Raw genomic sequence first — 18,228 nt, forward strand, 5'->3', positions numbered from 1 at the left:
GCTAGTATGTGATATTTTCAAAGACGATAGCTCTCAAAATCATTTCCTTTCAGTATAATTTTTAAGCCAAAGCCAGATTCCTAATGAAGTTATATGACATAGAGCAATGGATTTAGAATGGGAAGACTGGGTTTCCACTCCTTACTACTTCCATGACCTTAAATCTCATGTTTCTCTCTGTGTGTAGGGAGAGCTCTTTGTGGGGAAGGAACTTCTGCACCATGTTCCCACTGGCTGTGAACTGAAGAACTCCAGTCTCCGGTGTCAAAGCCAGGAGGATGGTCCCTTGGCTTCTAAAATGCATCATGATTCCAGAAGGTGAGGACCCATCATGCAGGTCAAGTGTAACCTGTATACATTTGAATTCTACATGTTTACTTCACCCTTGGTTTCCAAGCCTTGAGAGACACTCCAAATCTTGAAAAGGGACTTGCATTACAGACCTGATATTTTAATATCCAAGGTGAGGGAGCTAGGGATGTAGCTCAGTGGTGGTAGAGCTGGGGATATAGCCTAGTTTGTGTTAAGACTCTAGATTTGGTGCTCAGCACTGTAAACCAAAGAAAAAGAAGAAACATAAGCTGCTAAAATACAAATCACAGTCTCAGGTGCCAGTGGCTCATACCAGTAATCCTAGCTACTCAGGAGGCTGAGATCTGAGGATTGCAGTCCAAAGCCAGCCGGGGCAGAAAGGTCCCTGTGAGTCTCTTATCTCCAAATAACCACTCAAAACCCAGAAGTGGAGCTGTGGCTCAAGGTGACAGAGCACTATCCTTGAGCAAGAGCTCAGGGATAGCACCCAGGCCCTGAGTTCAAACTCACAACTGACTAGATAAATTATTTATAAACAAATAATAACCATGTGTTTCTAACCCAACTTAACACTCAATTCCACTCTTTTCTGTCTCCCTCCCCACCTATGTGGGATTGCTGACTCTGTTAAATAGAAAGATCCTGTAATAGCCTTCAAAAATAATTGCTTTTCTTTTTTTAGATGATCAAAGGAGTGTGTGTGGTATTGCATGCCTATACTCCTAGTTACAAGGGAGAAAAATGAAGGAAAATCATAGTCCAAGGCCAGCTCAGGCAAGAGCTAACAACTCTACCTGAAACACTAAAGCAAGAATTGTTGTGTCTGGCTCAAGTAGAAGAACACCAGCCTAGCAAATAGAAGATCCTGAGTTCAACTCCCATACTACATAAAAAGGAAAACAAAACAAAGACCAATGGAAGGAACAAGGACTAATAGAAAGTATCAGTGACAGAGACATTATAATACGAAGCCAGAGAGCTTCTGACTCCAATTTGCCTGAAATAGTAGAACAAACACTCTTTTTGATTGTCCACTAAATCACAAGATGCCAAAGGGTATGGGCATGTGGTAAATTATTATTTTTAATGGCTATGAGCGCCTCTTCCTGAATCTACCCACCTAAACCTGCTCCCATCCAGGAGTAGACAATTTGCTTGAAACCTGGTCTGACCACGTGATTTCTTTGGCCAATAGAATTTGATTTATGTGATGTGCAAGCTCTAAACTCTGCCCTCCAGAGCTCTGGCCAGCCAGTGCTCATTCTCATAGAATGCTATGGAGAGCAAGGGTCCAGCTGTCCTGCTAGAGGGAGGAAGATTACATAAACCCACCCTGGCCGTCTCAAACCAGCCACCCAGACTGAGCACACAAACAGAGTGAAGCCCAGCTCAGATCAGAACTTCCCAGCTACACCCATCTCAAATGGTCCACCCACCAAATCGAAAGCCAAATTATATGGTTATTTTAAGCCCTGACTTTGGGAGTTTTCAGAAGTTAACTGCTACAGCGCAACTGTAGTTCCTCTGCAGAGTCCCCTGATTGTTCCTGATTCTGGGCCTCGGTACATGGAAGCAAACTGCAGATACCATAGGTCCTGCCCCCTACCCTGTCCCTACATTCAATGCTATTTAATGAGTGCTTATTGCATGCCAAGCCTTGCTTTGTGCTGCTCAGGCAGTCAACAGGGAATAAAGTAGACCAAAGCCCTTGTGATCTGTGGCTTAAATTCTAGTGAAGACATACAACACACACACACACACTCACACTCACACACACATACAGACCATCCCTAGGCCACAAACTTCTGTCTCGCAGCCTCATGGTACAAAGGTAGCAAAGCATGGCTTTTGAAGTCAGGCAGGAATACATTTAATCCTACATCTGCCCTCCACTAGCTGTGTGGTCGCAGGCATGTTAACTAACATCTCTGTACCTGTGCAAAGCCCAAGAGAGTTAACATTGGCACATACTGCCCTTAACGAATCCATCTCAGCTATGGGGACTGCCCTTAAGGTAAGGCTGTGTTATATATCCTGACATGTCATTCACAAACGACAGGTACAGAAGCCCAACTGGGAATTAATGAGTGAGGCTGGTGGACTATATACCTTTCAACATAGCTACTCTTGATATATGCATGAAGCTATAGGCTTTTTCCTGTTGACTCTTTTTAAAAGTATACAGCCCTCTTTGGCTCTTATTTTAATTTTGACAAAGATATGAATACATAAAAATGTTCCTCTACCACTCAGTAGTGTAATATACAGAAATGTATTAAGGAGCAGTGAGGACTAGTGAAAAACGGAGAATACAAGTGTCCCATTTTAATAGAAGTAGATACTAGCCAGGCATAGTGGCCCACACTGTAATCCCAGCACTTGGAAGGCTGGAGAGGATAACAAGTTCTAGGACAGTCTAAGCTACATAGTGAGAATCTATCTCAAAAAGATGCTGTTTAAATCCATATGGCTCATGTTAAAAGGGAACCCAAGCATTCTGTGTCCAGATGTTCTGATATTTTTCAAGAGATTCCAGAAAGCTGGATTATTATTTTCAAAAAATTTTAAAGAAACTCTTGATATTTAAAGGTTGGTCCAAAATGTTTAGAAATGCTCTGTGGAGGGCAGCACATCTTGATGAGTCTGTGGAATGGCTCCAATGGCCATGACCTTGAGACCAGTGCATCCCTCCCCTCCACTTCTCTCTCGCTGTGGGCTGGGAAGTCATTCACATTCAATTTCTTGCATCTGTATGGCTCTGGGCAGTAAAAGGGTTCCTCTGATTCTGCCAGCGCCAGGCCAGTGTGAGGCTATACACACTGCTCTCTGCATAGGCACCAGCCAGCCGGCCCTGGCTCCTTGGCACCTGGTGAGTCAGCCAGTGAACAGGGCCTCATGAGCAGAACTGTCTTGTAATTATTCACTCTCAAGTTAATCTTGGATTAACTGGTAGTTTCATTCATTTTTGTTTGGCTTCCCCAACTAAAATGCAAAATCTGTATGAATAAGGATCACATGGCCTTGAAGAACCATAATCACACCTTCTACATTAGTTTTAACCAGGGCTTATCTCTGTGTTGTATGGACTACATTGGGGTACCACCTCAGGTTACAGAGGAGGAACCCTCTTCTGCAGAAAGATGAATATGTGCTAAGCAACAAAACTTATTTATCAGTGAAAAACAGCCATCTCTGTCTGCTGTGTCAGCATGTACCAACCACATCATGCAATTCTGCAACAAAGGTTGTCTTAATGTTGTCATGAAGAGTTTCTCGCCAAAAAACTGGAATCATCCCAAAGCTATTTTCTAGAGAGGCCAGAAAGAAGAAAGGAAATATGACATGACTCCACTTATAAAGAATATTTTAACTCAGATAAGACACTCTACCTTCCATATGGCTGAGTTCTGTATCCTTGGATTCAGCCATACAGGGAATTTTTTTTTTAAGTTGCATCTATGTTGAACACAGACTCTATTTTCATTATGCCTAAAGCAATAGCATGTAGTAACATGGGCAATGTAGAGATGATTTCAAGAATATAGAAAGATATATGTAGATTAGGTGTAAATAATGTGCTACTTTATTTAATTTTTTTCCCTTTTGTGCTGATACAAGAGCTTGAATTCAGGGCCTGCTCAAAGCTGTTGCTCTATCACTTGAGCCAGAGCTCCAGTTCTGGCTTTTGAGTGATTAATTAGAGATAAGAGCCTCACAGACTTTCCTTCCCCAGCTGGCTTCAAAACATAATCCTCAGAGCTCAGCCTCCAGAGTAGCTAGGGTTACAAGTGTGAGCCATCCACTCCCAGCTTGTGTTATTTTAAACAAGAGACTTAGGTATCTGCACGGTTTATTGTCCACATAAGGGCCTGGAACCAATCCCCTTATTGTACTGGGGACTGACAATATTATTAGCTTTGGTGTGGTTACAGTAGGACTGGGGAAATGATACTTGTCAATTTATGCCTGAATTGAAAATAAAATCTGTATTAACTGGTGATTAATTAAATACTCAATTCCCTTGGAATCTACCTGTAGACCTTATAATTTGTTATGCAGAATATAGTAATTCGTTTGTATTTGCATTTACTCTTTGCTTCCCAAGGCTACTTTTCTTTCTGCTTTAATAGGCCTAGAACCCCTATTAAAGAGAGTTGAACAAACATGCTTGAGAACGGACAAGTGAGTGCAAACACAGCATTCTTGAATCACAAGGTATCCAGCTGGAAGAGACTGCAAGAGAACTAAGCCTAAATCTCCTCTTACAGATGAAGCAACCTAGACCCAAAAAAGATTGGGTGACTCATTCAAGGACAAGAAGCCAGTGGGAAGCCATATGCCTGATTCTTCAGGTTGATTCTGATACTTATGAACCTTGAAATACCACAGCTTCCTCACACATCCAACCAGGCTTTTTAAAGGCTGAATTCCTTGGATTAGAAAAATGCTGGGCTCTTAGAAACTAAGAAGTCTAGGCCAAGGGCACAATAGCAGCTGATGTGCAATGTTGGTTGAGTGTCTGGTAAGTGTTATTGGTTTCTATACTGGAGATAGAATGGCAGACAAGAGCCCGGGTGCCTGCCTGGTAAGAGTCACCTTCCATTTGGGTGAGATGATGACAGATAAGTGAAGAAATTAAATGAATATGGCACTTTCAGAGTGACAGGTATTAAAATATTAAGTGTCGTATGCTGCAGTATAAGGAAGAGAAACTGCTTTGAATAGGATGTTGGGGACACCTGGGGTTGGGGAGCTAGGGAGCACCTAGTTTTTGTTTGACCAGCTAATGCTCTTATTCCACAGTTCAACTTGTAATAAAGGTTTGGACAAAGCCCAGATTGACCTCTCTGGGATTTATACCATTCTGAGTGTCAGAGAAACTGTAGTATTCAAATGCAAAGCACAGTTCTAAAATAAGGTGTGTTTTCTGTTGTTGTTGGTGGTGTTGGTTTGGGGGGGTATTGGTGTTTTTTTGTGGTTTTGTATTGTCTTTTTGTTGTTGTTGTTGTCTTCTCTGTGGTGGGGCTTGAACTCTGGGTGCTGTCCCAGAGCTCTTTTGCTCAAGGCTAGTGATCTACCACTCTGAACCACACCACCACTTCCAGTTTCCTGGTGGTTAATTGGAGATAAGAGTCTCACACTTTTCTGTCTTGGCTGGCTTTGAACCGCGATCCTCAGTCTCAGCCCCCTGAGTAGCCAGGATTACAGACATGAGACGTTATTGCGGGGCAAGGTGTGGGTGTGTATTATTAAAAACAGTGTGCTTCAGGGTTTTCATTTGAAATAGTGTGTGTCTGGGAAGACAGAACAAGCCACAAGATGACTTACATACTATTCATTCAATCTACAGTTCATAAACATGATGCAAACCTCCACTTCAAAGGAAGTTCATCCAGCCAACAACTTCTAGAATCCCCGACCCATCTGTGTGAGTCACTCAACCTCACTACCAGCACACACCAACTCCCTTCCACCTATAACTCTAGTCAGGGTTTTACAACGTCCACAATGCTGGCTCCTCGTCATTCTGCACAGCAGAGGAAACTTGGCATCTCCAAAAAGGAAAATCTAGGCATTTCGCTTTCTAAGATATTCATGGAATCAGGGGAGAACTCTCTTGGCCCAACCCCAGTATTCCATAGACAAGGAAATGGAAGCCTGGGAATAGGAAATGACCATCTAGGACCATCCTCAAGTGACTGAGACAAGATGGAGCTCCTCCAGCCTGCAAACCAGGCTGCCTGCTGCTCCGTAATCACCATGGTATAGCTCCCAGGCTTGCCTTTAGATGGGGGGTGGGGGGAGTTGGTGCAGAATCCAATCGACCAATGTGTATCTACAATGAGAAAGCTCAGGTCCTGCCTTTATCTGCAGACCTGTACCCCAGAAATCTCCCCGTAACAGTGACCACAAGCCAAAGGAAGTGCCCCTCCCTTGGAGGGAGCACACACACACACACACACACACACTCACACACACACACACACACACACACCTGGGTTTGGCTTGCTTCATCTGAAGGAGAGGTCAAGGGTCACATCAAAGCCAAAAAGACTTCAGCTTTCATCTGAGTCCAGGTAAAGGACAGGCTGACCAACTGCCTGGCTTTGTTCATGCTTCCAAGTGCTCAGATCGGAGCAGTGACAGTTATTAACAAGAGAAGAAAGAGACATGAGGAAAAGGCCTTCCTGGACTAGAGCTAGGGCCCTATTCTGCCACTCCTAGCTGGGAGTTGTGTATCTCACAGAGAAGAGCAAAAGACAGAGCAACAATGCCAGCAGTGCCTTCCAGAACCAGCCCACAGACTGTGACTGTAGGGCTCTCACACAGCTGGCAGCTGTTTGGAGGGAATCAGCTGGGCCCTTTTTGACTCACACATTACCTTCAGCTTTCAGATCACTCATCAGGCAATATAGCATCACCCTGAGAGATAAAATGGGGTTCCCTCTGCCATGGGGTCACTCACTGAGGCAGGGGGCTTGATTTCCTATGGGCTGCTGTATACTGCTGTATACGGTATACTTCAGTGGGTTGCTATATACTGAACCCACATCATGCTTTGGTTTCCTCCAGCTTCTACTTGCTACCTAACCCCTGGGCTGCAGAGAGGGTGGGCTGGAGATAGAGAAATCCCAGGGAAGGAGCAGCTGACCTAGTCCGTAGGGGAAGAGTGATGCTATTAGACATCTCTCTCCTCTACTGAGTGGGGAATCAGAGTCAGACAGGCCTGAGTTCCAGCTAGACATGTATACAGGTGTGCAAGTGGGACTATGAATCATCCCAAGCCCGGCTTTCCCCATCTGTAAAATGGGGCTGGTACTAATCCATACTGACAGGTACTATCTGATGTGACCACATGCCAGAAGGCTGAGCCCAGCACCTGGCTTGCACAGCCAGCCTCCACAGAGCTGGCTCCTGTTCCTTTGATGATGTAAAATGTAAAGAATCACCTAAAACATATGTACCGCATGTGGAGGCCCAGATGACAGTTATGACAGGAAAACATCTCCACTGGTAGGTGCTGGAACTCTGAGGCCTACAAGCTGCTTGTACTCCCAACACATAGCCAAAAGCTCTTCCTCTTCTTTCCACCTCTCCTTTCTCAGTCCTGCAGTGTAGGCCAGGAGAACATGTTTCCTATGTCTCTTTAGAGGAGGACAACCATCTTCCAGACCTTACAGAACTCTCCCAAAGCTGTGCAGTTTGCCTGTAGCTGAACAGGGACCCATATCCAAGACTGCTTGGTAAGATAAGGTGTCAAACTGAAGGAGGCACTCTCTGACCCAGTCCTGAGAGACATCACCCTATGTGTTATCTTGCTGTCTGAACCACCCCCCCCCCCCCAAGTCTTGGGCCCTTCCACAAGCACTGAGGCTAAATCTTGTGACAAACTGCACAAAGCAGTAAGCCCTGTGAGAGCCCACCCCAAGGCCTTAGGGTGACATGATGGACTCTGAGCTGGGACCCCTCTGCTGAGAGCCAGTGATCTTTTCAGACAGCGTAGTGCTGCTGCAGAGATAGAAGCCTGAGGGCCAGGGAAGACAGAAGGAGCCAAGACGGCCAGGCCCAAGACCCACCTAAACCAGCTAGGCCCCTGAGGCCTCCCAACCACGTCAGTTTTAGGGAAGGCCCAGCAGGTAAAAAGCTTATATAGATGACTTCTTAAAAGCAGCTCTATGTTGTGGGCCTGGCCTCCTTTGGCCTCCTATAAGAGGTGCAATGAGCCACAGGAAGTTTATTTTGCATCTGCCAAAAGACAAACTCTTTTTCTGCTTGTGGATGATCACTCTTACTAATTAATCCACTCATTTGTACCCGGGTTATGGTGAACTTAGCTTTCCTTTTTATTTTTTTAATGTTTTATGATAAAGATGATGTACAGAGGGGTTATAGTTACCTAAGTTGGGCAAAGAGTACCCCTTTCCTCTCTCTGTCTCTCCTAGTTTTTTCCTTCCCATCCCCACTGAACTTAGCTTTTCTATAGCAGCCACCCCTGTTTGCTGAGGGGTTCAGGACAGACGAACAGGAGCTACGCCAGGGATTCAGAACTCACTCTCCAGGCAAGTCACTCAGTATGATGGTACTCGTCTGGAATCTCAGCACTCAGGAGACAGGGGCAGGAGGACCAAGGGTTTCCCATTAGCTTAGGCTAGCTACATGGCAAGTTCCACAAAAGACACAATCTACAAAGCAAGGCCCTGTCTCAAAAAAAAAAAACAAACTAAAATCAAGTCAAATACAAAGAAGATGACAATGGTACCAACATCATCTGGTTGCTATTACCAAAAAATAGCCACAATTCACGATGTCTCTATCATGAACCAGATACTGAATTTCCTTCCTTCAAACTTACTTTTTTCTTTTCTCATGCATGTTGTTCAACATTTACACCAACTGTAGAGTTTGAGAGGGGAGGGTTCCTTGTCTTTGGGGGAGGGGGTATAGCTTAAAGTGCCCCAAATCTTCAGTACATGGCTCAATAAATTTTTCATATATATTCCATCTGCTCATCAAACGTCCATTATAGGCCAGTTTTAACGAGTTATGAACTTTGTACAGATGGATGCATACCATATGTGCTCTCTTGCAGTTGCTTGATCCCACTCAGATTTGCTTTTATGATCCATCCATGTTGTTGTGCATCATCATTTGTTCTTTTATGGAGATGGGTAGTATTCTATTATGTGACTGTGCCAGTTTGTCTACCTCTTGAACCAAGAATAATTAGCAGCAGCATTATCATCCTATTTTGCAAATGAGGAAAACTGGGCTCTAAGCTGCTTACTTAGTTTATAGTTTACAGTCAGAGTAACCTTGAGTCTGAGCAGGGACTTATACCCAAGTTCCTCTGACTACAGAAATAGCTCCTTCTGGAGTAATAGAGGCAAGAGAAATGAAGTTGGCCCCATGTTGTCATTAGTACAACTGGGAGTCAGGGACGTTGGCTTCAGATGGGGGAAAAACAGCTTTAGGTTTGGCTATTGCCAATATTTGTTTTTGTTCACCACAAGCTGATAGCACAGGCACGACCGTCACTCACATCCCTGTACCTTGAGACTAGGGGTTTTGCCAACATTTCAAAACAAGTGCAAACAGCCTACACAAAAGGAAGAGGCATCCTCGTCCACTGGGGCTCAGCAGCCCGTGGGCAGCCCCTGCCCCGGCTCCTCAGGGCCTACTTTCCCACGACAACAACGGTAGCTCAGATCTCACCATTTGGGACTCCTCCAAAGAGCACTGAAGGCCCTCAGGCCAGGGCTCCCTGTAACCCAAGCCTTACCCAGCCAGAGGCAGAGCTGCCAGTGATGACCTGACTTCAAGACCAGGCCCGGGTGCTGGCTGGCTCCCAGCGCTCTGATTCCTGCAGGCTTTAGCAGACCATCTGCAAAGCAGCCAGGGGTCAGGGGGAGGGGTGGCAGGGGCCTGCTGACCTCCCCACCACCTCACCCCCTGAACTCAGGTAGCATTCCAGTGAGCCCAGCCAGACATGATTAAATGCTTGGCTACGTGCAGAGGTGGGAGACCCCGGGGGAAGAAGGGCATGGGGCCAAGTCCTTGCAGGCCCCTGGGCACCCTTTGGTCTGTTGATCATTAACAGAAGCCACCTCATGGCAGGCAGAGAGGAGAAAGTCCAAGGGGGTGGCCTGCCCCCCCTCTCAGGACCGTCCTTTAGATTCACCAGTGCAGGGCTTCATGGGACATGAGATCATGATCCCAAAGGAGGGTGTGTACACCATCACCCAATCCACTGCTGCCTCTCAAACTTCTGCAGCTGGTGGACTTGCACTACCATATGCCAAGGACCATGACCTGTGTCTCCAGTATGCCAGCCTCTGACACTCTATAGAACAGTGGTGAGATACCAACATGTTTGCTATGTGACCTGGAATCAAGTCCTGACATTTTCTTACCAGGTGACAAACGAAAGAACCACCCTGCACACCAGTTTCTCCATATGTGAAATGAGGACAGTATGGAATTGTCCTGATGGGGTCATTATGAGCATACCAAGTTCTTAAAAGCCTTCCTGGTGTATAGGAAGAGCCTTGCCTGATCCTCATAACAGCCCCTTGAGATACAGATGAAGAGTTCAGAACTGAGACTTCCAACAACCTTCTTTCCACCTATGGATCCTTCTTCTGCCATGCCCTCTTTCCTCTTCAGTAACCAAGGCATCAAGACCCAAGTAGTGGCAAAACCCATGTTTCATCTGCCCCATATCCTCCTTTGGCCCTGAAAGTTCTTCCTCTCCCCAAAAAGCCACTGAGGCACAGCAGGCCTTACCTTCCTTCAGACCAACACATAGAGGCCAGGGAAAATAGGTTCTTGCCTAGCAGGCCAAAAGAGCTCATGGCTTTGAGCTGCTCCAACACCCAGACCGTGGGTGCAACACTAGCAACCACAGAGGCCTTGCCCGGCCCCTCCCCCAAGACCACGTGGAGGCTTCCAAAGAACAGAAGCCCCAGGGTCCCTGGCAGGAGACGGAAAGGAGGCCTTGTGCCCAGGAAACTGGCCAACAGGAAGATCTGGCCTTTCCCACTACATATCCCTTGGAGTGGGCCTTACCTTCAGCGGCCTCTGGGTGGTTCCCACCCCCCATAGCTGTGGAGGAGCACTGAGACCGAGGCCTCCTACAAGGAATGGGCTCCCCCTCCCAAGGGTTTCTGGTGGCCTAGAGCACAAGGCTTCTGCTGAGGACTCCGCCCATCTGTTCATCGGGTGGGGAAGATAATGGGCCTGAAAGAAGTCTATTTCTTTTCCCAAGTAGCTTCAGGCTCATCTCCTCTGCCTATTAAGATCTAGATGTTAGGAAACCAGGCTTTGGGCTTGGGTGGCCTAAATCCAAGCCAAATGAATTCCCCATGTAGACACTTAAGTGGGCTTAAAAGTCAAAACCTAGGGACACCCAGCTTCCCAAGTGACAGGGAGTCTCTTCTTGCCTTTGTAACCAACCTGGGTCCTGCTGGAATCAATGCCTCTATCTTTGTTAGCTAACTCTAGGGACCCATTTCCAATGGAGGAATTTCAGGGCTGCCTGACAGGTAAGCTTAGACCCCTCTGAGCTCTATTCACCCAATTTCACACCACACACACACACACACACACGCGCGCGTGCGCGCGTGCGCGGCGCACATGCACACATGTGCACAGTCATTCCCCATTTATCTGCCAAGAGGCCTAAATTCACTGCTTTCCCCTTTCCTGGACCATTAGCCCCCACTCTGGAATAAGAAGTCATCCCTATTTTTCTGTCTCACATCCTCTGACCTCTCACAATATCTGCTGAGCAGTGGAGTCCAGATCCAGGTAGGTGTGGTGTCTTGGGGACAGTGTCTGCTGTGGGAATTCAAATCAACCCCCAAACTCAAGAGCACAAGGAGCTAAGAGGTAACTGAGAGCTTCAAATAGCTGAGACTTTTACAAAGATCTACATGGTCTCTCTTACATGGGGTAAAGATCGTTTGTGGTTACCTGGTTCTGGCTGGGGAGATTTCCAAGGGGACTTCTAGAAACTATTTTGCATAGCACCAGAGGTATAATTAGGACTATGGTGTTGGGAGCTAGTGCCAATTTCTTATGTCAATATTGATGCCCACTTCTATCTAATAGCTGTCTCAACAGAGACAAATCCAGTTCTTTCCTTTCCATTCTGATCTTTTAAGACATGGTGAATGCCTGTGGGAGATACAGGCCTGAAGCATTCAATCCAGGCCTGATTGTATGCCGTCTTCTTCATCATTGGCACCCCAGACACCACGCAAAGTGACTGAAGGCCTCAGTATGGGCAGAGTAGACTGGACTTCTGAACTATGCTCCCTGGAATAAACTGAGGTTACACAGATAGGCAACTCTGGCCTTCCCCATTTAGTCAAACTCACCACCAGGCTGTCCCCTGCAGCAATGCAGGAGGAATGACAGCCTCCCTTGCAAAACACCTCCACCCCTTTCCCCGAGACCCGCCAACCCACTAGGCTCAAGATAGAGGCCAAACCACCAGGCAAGGCAAAAACCACACCAAGTAAAACCAGCTCTACCACCAGTTCTTGAAAAAAAAAACAAAAACGGGGTTTATTGATTTTCTTTAAACTGCAAATAGTCGTTACAAAAAGGTTTTTTTCTTTTAAATAAGTTCACACAAAGAAAAGAGAAATAGAAAGCAACGGTAGTGACCAGCAAGAGGAATAGTAATTACATTCATCTTTATGTGTGTGTGTGCACACAAATGCGCACGCCAGTTGTTTTACACTAACATTGGAAAACTCCAAACCTAGAATCCAGAACCTCAAATCTGCGAGCGGAATGTCTTGAGATGGGCACATGGAAGTCAAAAGGTTTTTTTGTTGTTCTTTTTTTTTTTTCCCTTTTAGAAGCTATACATCAAAGGTGGTTTTTTTCCTTCTGTGCTGTCATAGAACTTTTACATACATTCTCAGTCCTACTTGTGAAAGGCCTAAAGACAAAGAAAATTTGCAGTCCAACACAAAGGGGGTAATTTCTAAAATAAATAATCCAACAGTTTTTTGCATTTTTTTAAATTAATTTTTCATTTTTTTAAAATAAAATAACCAAAAAAAGTGTAGTTACAAAAATGTTGTTGAAGAATAATATATTAAAACTGTGGAAAAAAAAAAGGAAAGACACGTCACAAAATTTTAAGATTAATATGAAGATCATAATTTAACATAAAAGAATATATTCTATGGATTTGTCATCCCGATAAATATGAACAAAATTAACAAAAAAAGCATAGTTTGGCAATAAATACGTTTTGATAAGTTAAATAAGCTTTTTTATATTGATGTGCAGTGACAAGCAAAATTTTTTGCTCTCCAATTTCTGAAAGTTATATGAAGTTTTAAAACCCAGGGAAAAAAAAAAGCAGGCGTGAGTGCTAAGGGTAGACCTACGGTATTCAGAGCAAAAACCATTAAAGCTACTTCTACAGGAAATCGTTTTACACAGATATCGTATGTGGAATGAATACCATTAACTGCTCACCCCTTTACATTTTTTTAAGCTTTTCTCTCATTTTTTTTTCCATTACGTTTTTCGTTAAAAGATGTCACATATGAACTGGGGAACTTTAGCACCAAGACCAAGTCTCTCATAGTCCGTATCTAGCTTCCCCTTCTCCCCACTTGTTTAAAAAAAAAATTAAATCACAAAGTCCCACTTAGGTCAAAATAATCTTCATCCTTTTTTTGTGGTTTTTTTGTTTTTTGTTTTTTCCAATCTTCCTTCCTGCAGACCTACACAAACCCAGGCAAGATTAGTCAACAGGGGTCGAGGCTGGAAAGGAAAAGGTTTTGAATGTCAAGACAGGATTCCTAAGTCCAGCCACAACTGGAGGAGGGGGAGAGGAAGGGGGAAAGTGGGGGATAACTACTGGGAAGAGGGAAGAAGTGTGGGGAGACTGAAGGGAAGGTGCATTTGTATAGCCAGTGGGGGGAGCTGCTGGTTCTGGGTCTTGCCCCCTCCCTCTTCCCCTCCCCCTGGGCAGAGGCTCCTGGAGGCCCTCGGGCGCCTCCTGGCGCTAAAGAGGTAATGTAGTCACAGTGACAAAGTTAGATTACAAGGCACTAAGTTGCTTCTGTAAACTGTTACTGCTTTTTCTTTTGTGATTTGGCACTTAAGGCTTAAGCCAGGAGGAAAAAAAAATATCAAGGCATCTACTGATGAATATAGGACTTGTCTGTTCTGCGTAGTTAAGTGGGCTATATAAACTGGAGGGAGGGGGATCCAAGCCAGAAGAAACTGACAAATTGACTTGTCCTTATTTGGGGGGGGGGGGGGGAGATAAGGTAAATGAGAAGGATGGGTCATTCCAAGGTTCTGGGAAGGGGTTGAGCTTAACCTTGTTAATGTTAAGGGCTGTGGGGAAGGGGGTGGGGAGGGTCTAGGACGTGGGTGCAGGAGGAAGGGGAGTAGAGGGGGCAGGGGGGGTCCCTCCCTACCCTGGATTTTTTAGTCATCTGAGATGGAAAGTCTGCTGAAAATGGGCAGGCGTCTCGAGTTGTCCAAGGTGGGGGAATCTGAGCCACTGTGGCTGCTGCTGGAGCTGCTCAGGTAGCCCTCCTGGTCCGAGAGAGAATCCTGAGGGCTGGGGGGAGAGTCAAACATGTGAGGGGACTCGGACATGGGCCGGAAGAGGAAGGTGGTGGGGGAGCCACCCCCAGGCAGCCCCATGCTAGGAGCAAAGAGGCTGGCCAGCTCCTGGCTGGAGAAGGCGAAGGGGTTATTGGTGCCATCGGGCAGGGTAGGTGAGCCCAGGAGGTCATCGGCGCTCAGGATGGGGGGTGGGGTGATGGACGTGGGGCTGTCCAGCAGCCCGGTGGCAGCGGCGGTGGCAGCGGCACTGGGAAACCCGGCAAAGCTAAAGCTATGCTGGAGGCGAGGACGGTCAGCGGAGAGGTCCCGGGCCCCGGCCAGGGCACGGCGCTCCTCGGCGTTGTGGATGAAGTGGCACCGGGGCCCGTAGGGGCAAAAGCCGATGGTGTGGAAGGTGCGACACAGCTCGGTCTTGTACTTGGGATGGCGGGTCAGGCTGCGGAGCTCGTGGATGCCGTGCGCGAACTGGCACTTGTCTCCATACTTACAAGCGCCGTTTTCTTCGAAGGGGCGGCACAGCTCGGTCTTGTAGCGACTGGAGTTGACCTGGCCACTCCCGGGCTGCTTCTGAGTGGGCAGCAGCCGCTCACCCCCTTCGGAGAAGGAGCGGTCTCGGAAGCGGCTGTCCCGAGAGCTCAGGGCCGGTGCTGGTTCGCCCTTGAGGTTGCTGAGGAGCTGGTTCTGGTGGAACTTGGTGCTGGGCAGGGTGACCGAGTGCCTCCGCGGGAAACCTCCACCAGCCGGGGTGCCCACTGCCTTCCTGTCCAGCAGGCAGCCCCCTGTGCTGGGAGCACTGTAGTTGAGCATCTTGTTACCCTGGAGGAAGAGAGAGAAGAAAAAGGCTGGTTAGTGACAGAGGACATCCACTAGGCTAGAGGAAGGGGTCCCAGGACAGCCCTCTCCCCCATAATCAGAGGCCCAGGCTCTCCTCCCAAAGGAGTCCTCTCTCGCTGCTTCTGGAACCCTCCTTTCCTCCCTTTCTCCCTCAGTTCCAGCCACCCTGGTTCATTTGAGCCCCACTAATAAGAAGAAACCACAAAGCCCTAGTCTGCAAAACAATTTTCTGCATGCCTGCCGCTCTGCATGGTCCCCTGAAATGCCCATCTTCTGTTCCTCAAGGCACCACTTTCCAATCTGTAAAATCCCAACTTCTTTCCCGCCCAAATACATTCAACTCAGAATATCTCACACCAGACAGACTCTCCAGATTCCCTTCCCCCAGCCAAAAACAAAAAACAAAAAAGCCCCTGGATAAACCCTAGAGAAGGCTAAACAGGAGTCGACTCCCCTCTTAATCAGCCCCTGCTCGGCTGCTAGCCCCCTCCCCCACCATCGGGCCTCAGAAGGCAACTTCCTCCCCTTCAGAAGCCTTCCTTCCCTTAGGCTGCCAACAAGTGTGCAGACTGCCTGTGCTTTTGCTTGCTAGGGGTGGAGGAAGAGAGGAAGAAGTGGCCTGGGGTTGGGGCAGAAGTGTGTGATGCTTGAAAACACAAACACATGGTCCCAGACTCGTGGAAGGGGCGCCCAGGGCAGGAATCTCTCCCACCATTCCCCCGCCTCCTTCCCAGAGAAGATAGATGCCTTTGCACTTGGTCTCCGGGCTGCTAAGAGAGGCCTGGATAAGGGCACCAGTGTTTAATCTTGAACTGAAGCTGCAGATGAGAAGAGGAAAGCACCAGACCCCACCCCCACCCACCCGGGAGTCAACAGCTTACTGGGGCAGGGGGGGGCGGGGGGCTGGGGGGGGGAGCCGTGCTAGGCACAGGCAGGGTTTGTTCCCAAGAGTCCCTAGTCACCTGCCCAAACTGTACCTACGATTTAGAAAGGGTATGGGTTCAGAATCTAGGAGTTAGCTTCAGGCCCAGGTGGGTGTCATTGTGCAAATTCTAGTTAGTCCCTTAGGATGAGGGGCCAGGAACCGGGAACCTGCAGCAGCAACCACCCCACTGCGCACGGATTACAGGAACCCAGTAGTGGGCCGGTTCTCAACAATGAGGTTCATTAAAAAAAAAAAAAAAAAAGTCCTGCGGGAAGAAGGGGCTGCGGGGAGAGGGGGCGAAAGAGAGAAAAATAGATCAAAAGAGTGAGAAGAGCCCAGAGGAGGGCCAGGGAGCCCAGGCGGCCCGGCCGGCTAGGGCTTAAAGCCATTTGGAAAAGCGCAAGGAGAGAAGGAATCTGAAATTTTCAAACTTTTTGAAGTTGCTCTCCAGCTCCACGGCGTCCCTGCACCCCAACCCTGCAGCCCTGGGGGCCTTGGCGGCTGCACGGACAGGCGCAGCAAGCTGGGGAAAGAGAGCGACATGACCCGACGTGTTTAAGAGAAGGCAAAACACTTCGGCAATTAAAAGCAGCCTAGCAGCTTCATCCTTTCAAATTTGGGGGAAGGAGGGGGCGGGCTGGGAAAAATAGTTTAACAACAGCCATAGGACTCGAACATTTCGAGTGCATTCCGGATTGAAAACTTTTGTGTTTTTTGTTGTTGGTTTTTTTTTTTTCTTTTTCCTTTCAACACCAGCTGGGAAGCTATCAGCCTTAAATCCTTGACTGGTCAGGTATTTTAAGTTTGGGCAGCATTTTGTTCCTTGTCCCTCAATGGAGGGCCCGCAGCACCTCGCAACAGTAACGGGGTGGGGGGGGATGTCAACCGACTTCCACCCCAAAGTCTGATCTACGCGATACCTCCGGCAGGAGTTAAACTAAGACGGGCTGGGACAGACACAAACCTCACTATACAAACTCGCTTTGAGAGATCTTCCTGAACTCCCATCTCCGGGCCTTTTCCTTCCTCGCAGGGATCCCTAACCTCGCCCCAAGGCAGAGGGGAACATCTCCCAAGTCAGATACCGTTTCGATCCTCGTTTCCTTGGGACCCCCAACCTTAACTCCGCAGGCGGGCACCGTTGGCACTCACTTGGACCCTTCCTGGCCGCACAGAGACCCAGAGCGCACAAAATGAGCCGATCAGCCAATGCCGGCTCGAGCAGCACCAAGGAGGGATTAATGAACTCCCCAAATCTTGCTTCCCTTAGGCAGCCCCTTCCTTGAAAACTTCGACACCCCCCCCCCCCCCGCCAACCGAAAAAAAAAAAAAAGCCCGTTTCTCAAATTCACATATAACCCCTGGCAGCAACGGTTGCAACTCTTGTAAGAGCAGAAGACAGGGCCAAATTCCTTCAAACTCAGGGGAAATACACAGGCTCAAGGAAATCATCTCCCTTGAATTCCCGCGATCTCCAACTTTGCAACACCCAAACTTTGGTGGTTTGTGTTTTATTCTTTTATTTTCTTTAAGCAAAAGAAAATCTACTTGGGACAGCGGACGCTCCGCCCCACTTTACCTTGCATAAAACTTCGCTCAAGTCGAAGATGGTGGCAGACACGAGTGTGGTGGTCATCGTGGGCGCTCGCACGGGGCAAGGGCGGGGATCTGGCGTGTCGTGAAGGTCCCGGTGCGGGGAAGGCGCAGCCTCCGGCTCTCCGGTCGGGAGTCCCACACGCCTGCTACCGGGGCCCCTCGCCTTTCTGACTCTCCCGGGCTGCGGCGCGCAAAGCCCAATTTATAAGTTTCAGATTTGGTGAACTGCGGGCGGGGAGGAGGGGGGAGGAGGAGGAGCTTTAAAGTTATTTAAATGAGGAAGAGGAGGGAAAAAAAGTTGATTGACACTGAGGTTGAATCAGCCATGCGGTCAGGCGGGGAGGCGGGAGGGTGGGGTGGCGGGGGGGAGAGGAGGGGGGGGAGGCAGGGAAGAAACTTTCAAAAGGAAGAAGGGGGAGGGGAGATGAGGAAAGAAGGCGGAAAAAAAAAAA

At 47.7% G+C, this 18,228-nt stretch overlaps 1 protein-coding gene across 3 annotated transcripts; it reads right to left on the minus strand.

Annotated features, from left to right (window-relative positions):
- Positions 1–460: 460 nt before the first annotated feature.
- On the minus strand, positions 461–17,961 carry Zfp36l1 (ZFP36 ring finger protein like 1). Of its 3 annotated transcripts, none has more exons than XR_007213170.1 (3): positions 17,760–17,961; positions 14,217–15,237; positions 461–472 (listed from the first exon to the last, which is right to left on the minus strand). XR_007213170.1 is itself a non-coding variant. In XM_048362088.1 (3 exons), exons 1-2 carry the CDS (start codon positions 17,814–17,816, stop codon positions 14,278–14,280), a joined length of 1,017 nt encoding a protein of 338 aa, XP_048218045.1. In that variant the 5' UTR covers positions 17,817–17,961; the 3' UTR covers positions 14,099–14,194; positions 14,230–14,277. The 3 variants fall into 3 exon arrangements, 2 of the variants coding, with proteins under 2 accessions (XP_048218045.1, XP_048218044.1); XM_048362088.1 differs by lacking the exon at positions 461–472 and adding an exon at positions 14,099–14,194 and having other exon boundaries at positions 14,230–15,237; XM_048362087.1 differs by lacking the exon at positions 461–472 and having other exon boundaries at positions 14,099–15,237.
- Positions 17,962–18,228: the final 267 nt, after the last annotated feature.

The sequence above is a fragment of the Perognathus longimembris genome, chromosome 14, assembly GCF_023159225.1.
Source record: "Perognathus longimembris pacificus isolate PPM17 chromosome 14, ASM2315922v1, whole genome shotgun sequence".
Classification (NCBI taxonomy): Eukaryota; Metazoa; Chordata; class Mammalia; order Rodentia; family Heteromyidae; genus Perognathus; species Perognathus longimembris.